Here is a 14,484-nt window from a genome sequence, read left to right as displayed (position 1 = left end):
TTGCATCTTCACAGTGGAAGACACCAGCAACGTGCCTGAAATTCAAGAGTCAGGTGGTGGAAGTTAGTGGACGATTGGAAAATTGCCAATATTACCCCACTACACAAGAAGGGAGCAAAGCAAAATAATAGGAACTATAGGCCGGTTAGTCTGACTTCGGTGGTTGGTTAGCTTTTAGAGTCGATTATAAAGGATGAGGTTACGGAATACTTACTGTAGATGTTCACGATAAAATGATGAATCTGCTGGATTTCTTTGAAATTGCAGGACAGACTAAAGAGAGTCAGTAGATGTTGTTTGCCTAGATTTTCAGATAGCATTTGATAAGGTGCCACACATGAGGCTGCTAAGGAAGATGAGAGCCCACAGTATCAAAGGGCAGATACTAGCATGGGTAGCAGGTTGGCTGGATGGCAGAAGGCAAAGTCTGGCAATAAAGGGGGCTTTTTCTGGTTCGCTGCCAGTGACAAGCGGAGTCCCACAAGGGTCAATGCTGGGGCCGCTACTCTTCACATTGTATATTAATAATTTGGATGAGGTGATTGAAGGCTTGGTGGCCAAGTTTGCAGATGATACGAAAATAGGTAGAGGGGCAGGTAGTATCGAGAAAGCAGTGAACTCTGCGGAAGGACGTGGGCAGGGAAGTGGCAGATGGAATATAGTGTAGCAGAGTGTGGAGTCATGCATTTTAGTAGAAGGAATAAAGGCGTAGACTATTTTCTAAATGGGGAGAGAATCCAGAAATCAGAGGTGCAAAGGGATTTGGGAGTGCTGGTGCGGGAGTCCCAAAAAGTTAATCTCAAAGGTTTCAAAGGTCTTTTATTGTCACGTGTACCAATTAAGGTACAGTGATATTTGTATTACCATACAGCCATACTACAAAAAAAGCAACAAGACACACAATTACATAAAAGTTAACATAAACATCTACCACAGTGGATTCCCCGCATTCCTCACTAATGGAAGGCAATAAAGTCTAATCTTGGTCCCTTTTTATTTTTTCTCCCACGGTCAGGGCAGTCAGTAATCTAGAAATTGGAGGTGCAAAGGGATTTGGGAGAGCTGGTGCAGGATTCCCAAAAAGTTAATCTGCAAGTCAAATCAGCAGTAAAGAAACCAAACCAATTTATTTCAAGAGGACTGGAATAGAAAAACAGGGATGTAATGCTGAGGCTCCATATGGAGCTGGTCAGGCTGCATTTGGAGTATTGTGAGCTATTTTGGGCACAATATCTGAGGAAGGATGTGCTGGCACTGGACAGGGTCCAGAGGAGGTTTACAAGAATGATCCTAGGATTGATTGGGTTAACCTATGATGAGTGTATGTCGACATTGGGGCTGTACTCGCTGGAGTTTCGAAAATTGAAGAGGAACCTCTGAAATGCACAGAATAGTGAAAAGGCTTGGATAGAGTGGATGTGGAAAGGATGTTTCCACTAGTGGGAGAGTCTAGGACTAAAATTAAAGGATGTTCCTTTTGGAAGGAGGAGGAATATCTTTAATCAAAGGGTGGTGAATCGGTGGAATTCTGCCACAGAAGGCTATGGAGGCCGTCAATTGATATTTTTAAGGCAGAGATAGATAGTTTTCTTGATTAGTACAGGTGGCTGGGGTTATGGGGAGAAGGCGGGAGAATGGGGTTTGGAGGGAGCGATAGATCAGCCATGATTGAATGATGGAGTAGACTTGATGGGATGAATGATCCAATTCTCCTCCTATCATTTATGACCTTATGAATCTCATGCTAACCGCTCTTACCTGCTCACCAATTTAACTATAGCGAAACCTGATCCCTCGTGTCCAGGAGCAGTAAGGCTGGACATATACAAGAACAAAATGAATGGCGATTTAATTTGTTTGCTTTGGTAGAAAAAAATTATAATTTGTTTTCATATGCTACATTTGACTTATTCAGTTGAGTCTCCTTGAAGAAAGAGCTAATTGTGTTTCCTTAAATGCCTGAAGCAACAGATGTAATGATGACATACTGTGTTTGAAGCTATCTCTAAAGATTTATTTTAGCAGGAGTGTTTTTTGTTAACTGTGTATGCCATACATTCAATTTTATTTTTCTGCCGGGCATATTAGTTTAAGGGATATGATGAAACAATGCTTTGCAATTATTGGTGTGGCGGCACCTAACGGCAGCGGCTCGACTACAGTCCGTCTGTCTTTTTGTATTTTTGTCTCATTAAATGTATGTCTTGAGTCTAGTTGTTATTTTTTTTTAGCTGTGCATATGTGGGGGGTGGGGGAAACCGTTAGTCTCTTCCCTGGACGAGGACCCGACTTTTTCCCTGTCGGGTCTCCGATGTCGTTGAGCCTAACATCGTGGAGCTGGCGGCAGCCTCCAGCCGGAACCAACCTGAGGGCTCCAGTCACAGAGCCTGCGGACTCGCCATCGCGGAGCTGGCCGTCTTCGGAATGGGAAGAGATATGGTGGCGCGCGGCTGCGACCCGACTTCAGAGCTTCTGAGGCTCCGGCCGCAGGCCCGGTGGACAGGAACATCGGGAGCTCGCAGGTCCCTGGTGGGAGACTGCTTTTCGGAGCTCCCGCAACAGCCAACTTCTCCCGCTGGAATCGCGGGGTTTAAAGGACTCGGAGCGGGGCCTAACATCGCCCGGCACGGCTTAACAGCCGTGGGACTTACCATCGCCTGCCAGGGGCTTTGACATCGGGAGCCCCAGTCGCCTCGACGTTGCAGTTGGACTGCTGGACCGCGGGAGAAGAACAAAGGGAAGAGATAAGATTTTTACCTTCCATCACAGTGAGGAGGTGTTGGAGATTCACTGTGATGGATGTTTGTGTAAACTGTGTTAAGTGTGGGTCTTGGTTTTTTTTAATGTAAGACTGTAGAAAATGTAATTTCGTTCAAACCAAGCTGTTTGAATGACAATAAAATGCATTATAATCTATTCTATCAAGTTTCACTGCTTATTGGCCTGGATTTGCAAGAAATTAAGAAAAAAATGCAGGAATAGGCTGCAAAATGTGTTTCACACGACCCTCATTCTGTGACTATTACTGTTTAAGCTGTGTATCCTTTTTACTCTTTATATATCTGAAGAAACTTTTGTATCCACTTTTATATTATCGGCTAGTTTACCTTCATATTTTTTTTCCTTCCCCTTATTGCGTTTTTAGTTGACAATTGTCTCCGTAGCAACAATTGGATATAACAAAACTCATAAATTCATGTTCATAACTTATAGGAGCAGAATTAGGCCATTATCTTTCCCTCTCAACACTATTCTCCTGCCTTCTCCCCAAATCCCCTGACACCCGTACAAATCTATCTCTGCCTTTAAAAATATCCACTGACTTGGCCTCCACAGCCTTCTGTGGCAATTAATTCCACCAATTCACCACCCTCTGACGAAAGAAATTCGTTATTATAATATTGAGGCTATGACCTCTGGTCCCACGTGGAAACAACTCCACATTTGCTCTATCCAGGCCTTTCACTATCCAGGCCTTTCACTAAGTTTTAATGAGGTCCCCCCACATCCTTCTAAACTCCAGCGAGTACAGGCCCAGTGCAGTCAAACGCTCATCACATGTTGACCCACTAATTGATGCAAATAAATTGATGCCAAGTAAATCAGAAGGGAAAAATCTACCGATGGTGAAGACGTGTCTCTGTTCCTTGAGTATTAACATCATGAGGCTTGCATTTTCACGGTGTCACAGGTGGGGTACTGTGGGTAAGGCTGCCACCATTCTTTATCGGAGCACGTCCGAGTTCAAGCAGAAAGTAGAAAAAATACTCTGCAAGTACCGGTGTTTCAGCTGGAACTACAAGGTATGATCAAGTAATGGATGCAGCAGCTGGCCAAGAATATCCCCTGTTGTATTGCTGCTTACATCTTTGAGAGTGACTTGTCCATTTCCAGTAGCTGAATCCAGGGACCTGAGCACGCAGAGGCAGTTGGAAAGACTAAGCCACAAATTCCATATGATCTCTCTTTTTACCTTCAATATTATTATTGTTCCTATCGTACCACTACATTCAGGCTACTATTAAGTTCATCTTTTCTACCGTATCAGTTTATTAAAGCTGTTGATCAATTTTAACCAGCGCTGGTGTATCGGGAAGCATGTTGTTAACTTTGGTTTTGTTTTCAATCAATAGTACAACTTCTCAGCAAAACAACAAGAAGTTCTTAGTAAAAGCAGAAGCTTGGACAGGAAGCCAGAACCTTTAGTATTGACAAATTGGCGACACAGCACGTATGGTGTTGGACAATCGGACCTCGAAAAGGTAGGGAATTGCAACTTAAATCGCAACCTGTAAAGAATATTGTAAAGTAGATGTCATCAGCAAATGTGGTGGATAATTCAGAGAACTGCCACTTCATAATATGCTTACTGTTTGAGAAGTGTTATTATGCTCATATTGGATATCAGAAGCATTTGGTAAAGAACGATGTGAATGGATTTTTCCCCTTCAACCTGAACATTTTGGTAGAAAAGTCTTAAGCTTCATCAACGTCTAAATGTTGCAGAAATGTTTTGGGTTGCAGAGCATTTGTCCAGGATTTCAAGTTTGTATACATAAATTATTACCTTTTGTTCCTTTCTTCACGAATGTTGCCTGACCCCTGTGTTTTCAGCTTTTTCTGTCTTCGTACTAGTTGTCCAACAACACTTCTTTATAACAGTATTTCATGAATCAAATTTAATTTATTTAGGTCTGAACACCTTGGTTGTAAATGCAGTTACTTACATTCTATGAAATGGAGTGCTAGTATTCACAATGAAAATGACATCAATAGCTGGAGTGTGTATGATGGCAATTCACTGAACTATATTGCATGAGTTTCCATCTTTGCAAAATTGAATGTTGATTAAGGATAGCTGAAAAATTCATAGCTGGGAGAATAAAGCAAAATTTAATGAAAATATACTCGGTCTGCAAAATTTATGAAACCATTAATAATATTTTATTTTGAAACGTAGCATTGATGATGGTTTCCAACACTTCATCTGTTTCCTGCACCTTTTTGAAAGAAATATGCAATTTGTCTCATTATCCTGCTCTTTCCAGTTCTTGCTATAGTTCTTGCAAGAACTGTTGTTCTTGCAATTTTTCGGCGTTAGGTGTTTATAACATTCTTTTTTGAAAACATTTTTTCACCGTTCAAGCCAATGCATAACAGATTATAACAAACCACGTGATTATTGCATGAATTTTTATTGGTGTTTTATATGTGTGTTTAATTGATCAAATTTGACTAAAATAGATCATTTGAGTTCAAAACACAACAGTATTTGTCTAATTGAATCTAAATATTTTATAAATGCAGAGAATATTGGAAGATAATTTAATACATGTACGGTAGAACTTTTAATGGTAAAAACATTTGCTTGCCTCGTGCTCCGAGTACAACTAAAGTTTAATTTGCAGATGTTTTTCAACTTTTTATTGCTAAGGCTTAATCTCTACAATTCCTTCAGTACAGTCCCCAGCTACTTGTGACAGTGCAGTTGAAGCGTAGAAGGACTTTCAAAAGGCAATTCAGGGCATCACACATTGGGCATAGTAATAGAAATAAATATAAAAGCAGCATCCAGCTTGTCCCATTCTGTCCATCTTCACCCTACAGGGTTGCAATTGTATCTCTTTAAAAATTACACGCCAAATTGATTTTCTACAATAAAGTTGCCAGTTATTCATTTCAAGGAACGGTGCTGTTTTTGAGATCCATTATTGTATTTGATAGTTGATATATAGAACGCAATTTCAAAATTTTCAGGACGAGAAAATTGCAATAAACATAAAGTGGAGTAAAGTTCTGAAGATATGAAATGAGTGGATTTGTGGCAGATGTAATTCAGTGTAAGAAAAAGTAAAGTGAAGCAGGAATAAGGTTAATTAATGTTTAACTTTACTTTTGAGAGGGTGGATAATGCAAAAGATCTACAAGTGTTTGATGATGATGATACAATAGTTAATATAGTGGTGCAACGATGAACATTTCTGCCATATGACTCCAGGCAGTCAGATTTAATCCCGACCTTCATGTTCTCCAAGTGGAGTTTATACTTTTTCCACGTGACTGCCTCGGTTTCCCCTAGGTAATTGGCTGGGGGAATGATCCACATGCCAATGACAGGGTGATTGCGAGCTTAATTGGCTTCTGGACTGTAAATTTCTCCAATGTGAAGGTGGATGGCAGAGAATCAGAGGGATTTGACTATAAAAATAGTAGGATTTTAGGATTAGACTCCGAACAGAGAACAATATAGCATAGGACCAGGACAGAGAACAATATAGCATAGGACCAGGACCTGTGGCCCACAATGTTTGTGCTAATCAAAATGCCAATTTAAATTAATCTCATATGATCCGTTTATAACTCTCCACCATTCATGTGCCTTTCTAAATGCCTCTTAAATGTTGCTATTTAAGCAACACCTCCCATGGCACTGGGATGCAGCTTTATAGGACTTTGGATAGGCCACATTTGGAATATTGCATGGAGTTCTGGTGCCCCATTACAGGACAGATGTGGAGGCTTAGGAAAATGCGCAGAGGAGGTTTACCAGAATGTTGCCTGGATTAAGAGGTATTAGCTGCAGGGAGAAATTGGACAGATTGGATTGTTTTCTCTGGAACACTGGAGGTTGCAGAGGGTTATGATAGAAGTACATGTATATCACTGATTTTCAGGCAACTGTTAGCCTGGTACATTCTTTAACCCGGTCAAAATGTAACTGTTGTATAGTATCTGGTCAGTTTGGTTTTAACAGGAGATAATTAAAATGTACATTTATGCCGCCTGTGCCCGAGACCCGTTGAGCTTTGCATTGGTCAAATGTAGACTTCCCTTCGGAGCATCTCGGCATAATTGCAGATGGGAGGTTCAACTAATCTGTATCGATTGAGGGAAGCACATTTTCCAGATCTTTGCCATTGGTGCCATCTTTCTATACCTATAAATATATTACCTGCCCCCACCTGGGGATCAAGGGTCGTACAAGTAAACGATCACCGTTTGGAATGAATTGCCGACGATTCATATTTATAAAGACTCTTTACAAAAAAACACAAACTGCTGGACTTTGTCTGCGGATCAGACATCATGTCTGGAGGATATGGGTAGGAGACATTTCAGATTGGAACACTTCAGCCTCATGCCTGACTCGCTGAGTTACTCTAATGCTTTGTGTGTGCTTTTTTTTTGGTAAACCAGAATCTGCAATTCCTTGTTTCTCTGTAAAGGCTCTTTCCTCTTGCAAATGCAGAATAGGTCTGGTGTGAGTGTGTTGTCGGTACTGGTAAACCATGTTGGATGGGTGGTGTTTACTTAATGGGGAAAAAGACGTAGAATAAAAGCCACAAACATTCGTTAAATTAGTTTGCGGGCAATTATGTGACTGTGTCCATGGCATCATCCGCTGCGATGGAGCCAAACACAAGCAAAGATCTTCTGGGCGTGAATCAAAGGGACCAAGTGAAAAAAGTTAGCCCTGCATCTTGAGGTGGTGTTGAGTTCTCTTTGGCTCGCCATTCCCCCAGAGGCGTTAAGGCAGTGTTTTCTGTTCGCTCAGCAACTGGAAAATATGGTTCCAACTCTCTTTCAGTGCCATCCAACCCACAATGTTCTCAACACCATCCAACCCACCATTCGGTCTCAGACCTGGCCATCCATGACCAAGTCATTCGGTCGGTGCAAATTTCCCCGCCTGCAGCCCCGTGTGACCCGTGATATACACTCACCATTTGCCTCTTCAACACCGCCCATGCGAGGAAACTTGCAACTTGCACCCTATCACAGCCAATGTTACAACCTGTGTTAAGGGCTCATTCACCCAAACAGCAACGTCCAGCCACAATTTAGATGGTTTAATATGATGCATTGTTATTCCACAAATCCATTCACCATTTCTATTATAACCCACCGTCCCCATAATTGTACATGAATCCCTTCTTCTCGGCACAGCTTTATGAATAGGGTCCCATGCCTGAATTATCATTGCATCACCTCTGTTGGTCGGACAAGGCTCTGGAACCAAGGGTGCCGGAAAATCGGTGGTGGACCTGTATATAAAATTATGAGAGCGATTGATAGGGTATACAGTCAGAACCTTTTTCCCAGGATGGAAAATCAAACACAGCTTTAAGGAGAGAGGTGCAACTTTTAAAGGGGACACACAGGCAAGTTTTTTAATATAGAGGTGATGAATGCCTGGGACACGCTACTAGGGTTGGTAGCTGAAAAGGGTACGGTAGTGGCATTTGAGAGGTTTTTGGATAGGCATGTGGATATGCAGAACATGGAGGTATATTGATTATGAATAGGTGGATAAGTGATGGTATTGCCATTTTCACCATTGACATCGTGGGCCGAAGGGCCTGTTCTTGTGCTGTACTGTACTATGTTCTATATATCACGAACCACAGAGGTCCCAAGACTGATCCAGCAAAACACAACTGACGACAGACCTCCAGTCAAAATAACATTCCTTTGTCTTGTAATGCAAAGCCAATTTTGAACTCTTACCTCCTTGTTTCCGTGGATCCCATTTAATTTAATTTTGAATTGAATGGAATACCATAAATTTTCTTGATCTACCTGCCATAGGGACCTTGATGAATGCTTTGCTACAATATCCACTGCCTTATCTTCATCAATCATCGGCATGACCTCAAAACAAAATAAAGTTTATGTGACATGACCTCTTCTGCACAAAGCCTTCTGATTATCCCTAATTAATCCTGGCTTTTCCAGATATGAGTAAATCCTATCGTTCGGAATCTTCTCCAATAGTTCTCCGAACACTGATTCAAGGTACACCGACGGTCCATAATTTTCTACTTTGTTCCCAAAAGAACAACATTCTCCAGACCTCTGGAACCTCGCCTGTCGCGAACGAGGATTCAAGGATCTCTGTCGAGTCCCAACAATGTTTTCTTTCTGAATAATCTAGGATAGATCCCCTCAGGACCTACCCACCGTAACATTCTTAAACAAAACCAACACAACCAGCTTGATATCAGTGTGTGACAGAATATCTGCAAACTCCTTTATGATCTCGCTATCCTCCACGCCTTTCTCCTTGATAAACACCAATGCAAAGTTAATACCTCACCCACTTCTAGCTCAGGCATAAATCCTCCCCTTTGTCCTTGAGTGTTTTTACCCTCTCTTTAATTACTCTTTTTTTTAAATGTATGTCTAAAATACCTTTGGATTCTTTTTAACCTCGCTCTCAAAAAACGCTCCTTAATGTTCCTGTGGTGGGACAAAAAGCCTGTTTCTATGCTGTATGTCTCTTAGTCGGTGGGGGCGCTGCAAGTCAGCAGCGTGTCCGTTTTTTTCTACTTTTTTGTTTTTTTAGTATGTTTTGATGTATTTTTTAATGTTCCTTTGTGTGTGTGGTGTGGGGGGGGTGAGGGGGAAACCGCTTCGGTCGCCTCCTCCACGGAGAGGCGACTTTTTCCATGTCACCTCCCCCGTGGCCTAACAACAAGGATCGGCGCGGCCTTTCCCGGAGTGGACTCTCGGCGTGGAGCGGGTGAGCCCTCGCTGGGGCTCGCCGGAGGGTAGCGCTCCGTTTCGCTGGCCCGTGGCAGCCGGCAGCCTGAAGCCGCGGTCTGCATAGCTCCAGCTGGCGCGGCGACTGCAGCCCGGGATCCCTCATGGGGGACCCGGGGGGAAGAAGAAGCTTCCACCGCCGGCCCGCGGGCGCGGTAGCGACTTACCATTGCTGGGGATCCCTGGAGGGGAGCTTCGTCTGTCGGCCCTGCAGTCTGCGGTGCTTCTGGCTGCGGCGCGAACTTTATATCTTCGACCGCCGGCCTGCGGCCTACACCAGCCTGAAGCCGCGGTCTCCGGTGGGGAAGAGCCGATCCTGGACTTACCTTGACTTTCCCCTTGTCCTTTTATCATCTGGACGCCAGCAGCGACGGCTGCGGAGGGTTGAGGTCCCGATCACGGGGGAAAATGGAGGAGGACTGGCCAATTTCTGTGCCTTCCACCACAGTGATGAATGCTGTGGTGGATGTTTGTGTTAAATTTTTATTGTGTTTGTGTGTTCTTTATCATTGTACCGCTGCTGACAAATTCATTTCACTTGCACTTTATGTGCAATGTGATGAATAAAACTGATTGATTGATTGATTGATTGATTGATTGATTGATTGATTGATTGATTGATTGATAACACAATCAAGTGTTTTCTTAGAGAGGCATAGCGTACAAAAAATAAGATTCCTTGGAGAGCAAGAGGCTGAGAGGTGATCTTCTAGAGGTGTTTAAGATTGTGAGGAGAATAGATAGGATAAACCCAGGATAGGGGAATCAATAACCAGGAGGCATTGGTTTTAGGTGAGTGGAGAAAGGTTTAATAGGAACCCGAGGAGCGACGTTTTTTTCTCAAAGAGGGTGGTAGGTATATGGCACGAGCTGCCAGAGGAGGTAGTTGAGCCAGGTACTATAGCAACATTTACAAGGCATTTGATAATAGAATGGAGCGGCTGGGCTTGTATACTCTGCAATTTTGAAGGATGAGAGGGCGTCTTATTGAAACATATAAGATTATTAACGGTTTGGACACGCTAGAGGCAGGAAACATGTTCCCGATGTTGGGGGAGTCCAGAACCAGGGGACACAGTTTAAGAATATGGGGTAAACCATTTAGAACGGAGATGAGGCAAAACTTTTTCACACAGATTTGTCTGTGGATTTCTCTGCCTCAGAGGGCGATGGCGGCTGATTCTCTGGACGCTTTCAAGAGAGAGCTAGACAGAGCTCTTAAAGATAACGGAGTCAAGGGATATGGGGAGAAGGCAGGAACGGGGTACTGATTGTGGATGATCAGCCAAGATCACATTGGCAGTGCTGGCACGAGGGGCCGAATGGCCTACTCCTGCACCATTGTCTATTGTCTATTTGGTAAGGTACATGGACAGAAAGGGTTAGAGGGATATGGGCCAAATGTGGGCAGGTGCTACTAGTGTAGTTTGGGCATCTTGGTCGGCATGGACAAGATGGACCGAAGCGCCTGTTTCAGCACTGTCTGACTATGACTCAACAACACAGTAATCTTCAGAATGCGGTTCTCTATAACACAAGGTCTTGTATTAATGTAACTATCACATTATCGCAGAATTAACTGTGACACACCTTCCCTGGCACAAAGTTGGGGATCGGTTACTAAGAGCTTCCAGCTTTTGTCTGCAGCATGGCAGTCATCTGCTTGTCTCAATAGCAAGATCAGCAGAGGAGCAGGAAGTCAAATTTGGTAGCTGCAGCTCAGACTTCTCTGGTTGATAACACCTGCTTAACAGTCCGAGATAAGTTGATCCACAGTCAGACATTGGTTCCATAATAATCAGTAAGCCTGATACAGGTGTGTAAATATGTAGGAAGGAACTGCAGACGCTGGTTTAAACAAAAGATAGACACAAAACGCTGGAGTAACTCAGTGGTTCAGACAGCATCTCTAGTTAGGCAGTAGCAGACAGAGGTGATAGGTCTGCCAGGGCAGTCTTGTTTGTGGATTTTGGGGAGGAGATAGACGTAGGTAGTGCTGGACTGTCATACATGGATCCCTCACGCACATATCCTGTGTGTCCCATTGTTTTGTTGGTGCTCCCCCCTCTCCCTTTTCTCCCCCCCCCCCCCCCCCCCCCAGATGAAATAAGGATTGAAGATAACTGCTGGGTAATGAATAACTACAGGAGATGTGTCGCCTGCTGCTATATTTTCTCACTCGCCCCATCCAGGGGCCACAGGACTCCTTCCCGGAGATGCAGAGGTTCACGCGCACCCCATCTACAGCATCCAGTGTAGACTCGGCGACCATTTCGCTGATTACTTGTGCTCGGTCCACCAAGGCCTTCTGGATCTCCCGGGTGCTAACCATTTGAACTCCGTTGCTCATTCCCACGCTGACCTTTCTGTCCTGGGGCTCCTCCATTGACCGAATAAGGCCACAAGCAAATTGGGGGAACAGCACTTTATATTCCACTTGGGTAGCTTACAACCCAACAGTATTAACATTGAATTCTGCATATTTAGGTAACCACCAAATTTTCCTTCACCACCCAATTTCCTCCACCCTCTCCTGTGCCCCACCTGAACCACCTATTAATCCCCTCCATCCACCCCTTCCTCTTTCTTTCCTCCGGCTTTACAATCCACAGCTCTTCAAAACTCACACACCTTGTCTGAAGAAGGGTCTTGACCCAAAACCTCACCTATTCCTTTTATCCAGAGATGCTGTCTGGCCCACTAAGTTACTCCAGCTTTTTGTGTCTATCTTCAGTTGCAACCAGCATCTGCAGTTCCTTCCTTCACACCTTCCTTTCTTATCTGTGGCCTTCGTTCCAACCATCCGCTAAATCAAAAACCCTCTTTGCATCTGACGGCCTCTTACCTACCACACTTTGTCCTGCCTCTCCGCTTTTTCCTCCACCACCCTCCCCTTCCTCCACAATCAGGGCCTCAACCCAAAACATCGCCTATCCTTGTTCTCCAGAGATGCTGCCCGACCCGCTGAGTTACTGCAGCACTTAGTGTCCTTTTGTTTGTAAGCTTAGTAGCCAGCATCTGTGGTTCTTTGTTTCTACATTACGAATAGCAAGTGACTTTGCCAAAGTATTTTTCTATAGTTCCTCAATATATTTCATAATTTCTCGTCATGTTTGAAGAAAATGGCTTTAATCCTTGCAGAAGGATTGTAATATGGGGAAATGTTTGGGTATCTTCAGGTAAATGTTAGACTAAGAAAAAAAATAATCTTTACAAATAATTACAACATGAGAGCAAGCAGAGAAAATGCGAGTAAATGCTGTTTAATGAATAAGCAGTATAAATTGGAATAATATACGATAGGCAACAAATAAAAGGATAAATGAATAACCAATAAGAAACATTTTGATTTTTCCAGTTCACTTCCAAAAAGCACAAGCGCAACTCCTCTGAACATCTCAGTGCTTCATCATCGTATTTGTTTTCGCAGCACCCCGATCAAGTTAGTATTTTTACTGTTTTAATACAAATTATCCAAAAATACCAGTCAAATAATTTCCCTTTATCCTGGTGCAAACGTATCACTTAAATTTATATTGACTATTAATTTTAATTAGAGCTTAATTGTTAGATTAATAACAATTCACATGATACTTTGTTTCAAAGAAGCTTTCAACTGTTCCGATATCTCTTCTGTTTGCTCTGACATTTAAATCATGAATTTATATTTCTTGTTCTAATTTGACGCGATTAGGATTGACTCCTTGTAGACTTAATTTCTGAAGTTGATTACACCGTATTTGTTATTTCATTTTTCAGATTGAATTTCTTGATTATAGGTTTTGTAAATCGCAATCATGCTTGTTCTCCTTTCTGTGGCAGGTCAACATAGAATTGCTACAAGTTTCATTCAATGTTGAAAGAACTAGAAAGTTTAGGGAATGTTTAAGAAAGAACTGCAGATGCTGGAAAAATCGAAGGTAGACAAAAAAATGCTGGAGAAACTCAGAGGGTGAGGCAGCATCTATAGAGAGAAGGAATAGGCGACGTTTCGGGTCTAGACCCTTCAGACTGATGTCGGGGGAGGGGTGGGAAAAAGAAAGGAAAAGGCGGAGACGGTAGGCTTTGTGGGAGAGCTGGGAAGGGGGAGGGGAAGGAGGGAGAAAGCAAGGGCTATCTAAAATTAGAGAAGTCAATGTTTAGGGAATGTACATTGTGGTTGAGGCTAATTTTTTGTTGCTGTTGATAACACATTGTATTTGTATATCCAAATATATTTACACCTGTTTATATACATGTATCAAGTTTTGATTTATTATATCATTAACCAACATTTATGTGACATTTAAAACCAATAGTTTAAATTATGCCGGTGAATAATCCCTATTGTGTCGTAGAACAATGCATGTGAAAATTGCTCAGTTGTGGTTTAAAAAAAAATCTCAGCAGATATCAAATGGATTTTTTCTTGAGTTCTTCACTCCACTGTCAATAATAATCACGCATTTTCCCTGCATTCAAATTTTGTACCGTTAGATAACTTTCTAATGCAATCTCACAAATATAAAAGAGCTTCCATTTTAGCTGTTGTAGTGCAGGCGTATTGTAATGATGTGGATAAGTGATTTTGCATAGAAAGTCACTTCACCCCCACCCACTCCCCTCCCCCATGCTCCTTCAAATCATCCAGACCTCTTCAGACATGATCCAAGCTCTAATTCGCAGCACCACCAAACGGATGATGATCACTGAACCAAATGACTACCTGCCTGAGTAAGATTGTGGAAGAGGAACACTGCTTCAACGTTTCTGATATTAATGTTGACGAATATTCCTTCCATGATATCTGATTCCACCCCTCTTTGTAAATGTTTGCTATTGATGAACATAATTTATCCTCTGGATCCTTTATGGCCCGATTGTTTATAAGTTCCTTCAAATTCCACATCCACCTTCAGTGAGCTATGAACTGGACAAATAAATCCCTCTATCCCTCTGCAC

At 42.6% G+C, this 14,484-nt stretch overlaps 1 protein-coding gene across 4 annotated transcripts in view; it reads left to right on the top strand.

Annotated features, from left to right (window-relative positions):
* The window catches only part of arhgap12 (Rho GTPase activating protein 12), a 138,106-nt gene that overhangs the window by 68,847 nt on the left and 54,775 nt on the right, over positions 1-14,484 (top strand). For 3 of the 4 annotated variants that reach the window (XR_004415980.1, XM_033045364.1, XM_033045345.1), the window contains 2 exons: positions 4,134-4,262; positions 12,902-12,985. Coding sequence is in view for 3 of the 4 variants with exons in the window: in XM_033045364.1 (XP_032901255.1) it covers positions 4,134-4,262; positions 12,902-12,985 (213 nt within the window). In the remaining variant the exon portion in view is untranslated. The remainder of the gene's footprint in view (positions 1-4,133; positions 4,263-12,901; positions 12,986-14,484) is intronic. The other variant, XM_033045356.1, reaches the window with a different exon arrangement.

This window comes from Amblyraja radiata, chromosome 2, assembly GCF_010909765.2.
Source record: "Amblyraja radiata isolate CabotCenter1 chromosome 2, sAmbRad1.1.pri, whole genome shotgun sequence".
NCBI lineage: Eukaryota > Metazoa > Chordata > Chondrichthyes > Rajiformes > Rajidae > Amblyraja > Amblyraja radiata.
Note: the sequence above shows the minus strand (reverse complement) of the source record. Positions and strands in the feature narration are given on the sequence as shown.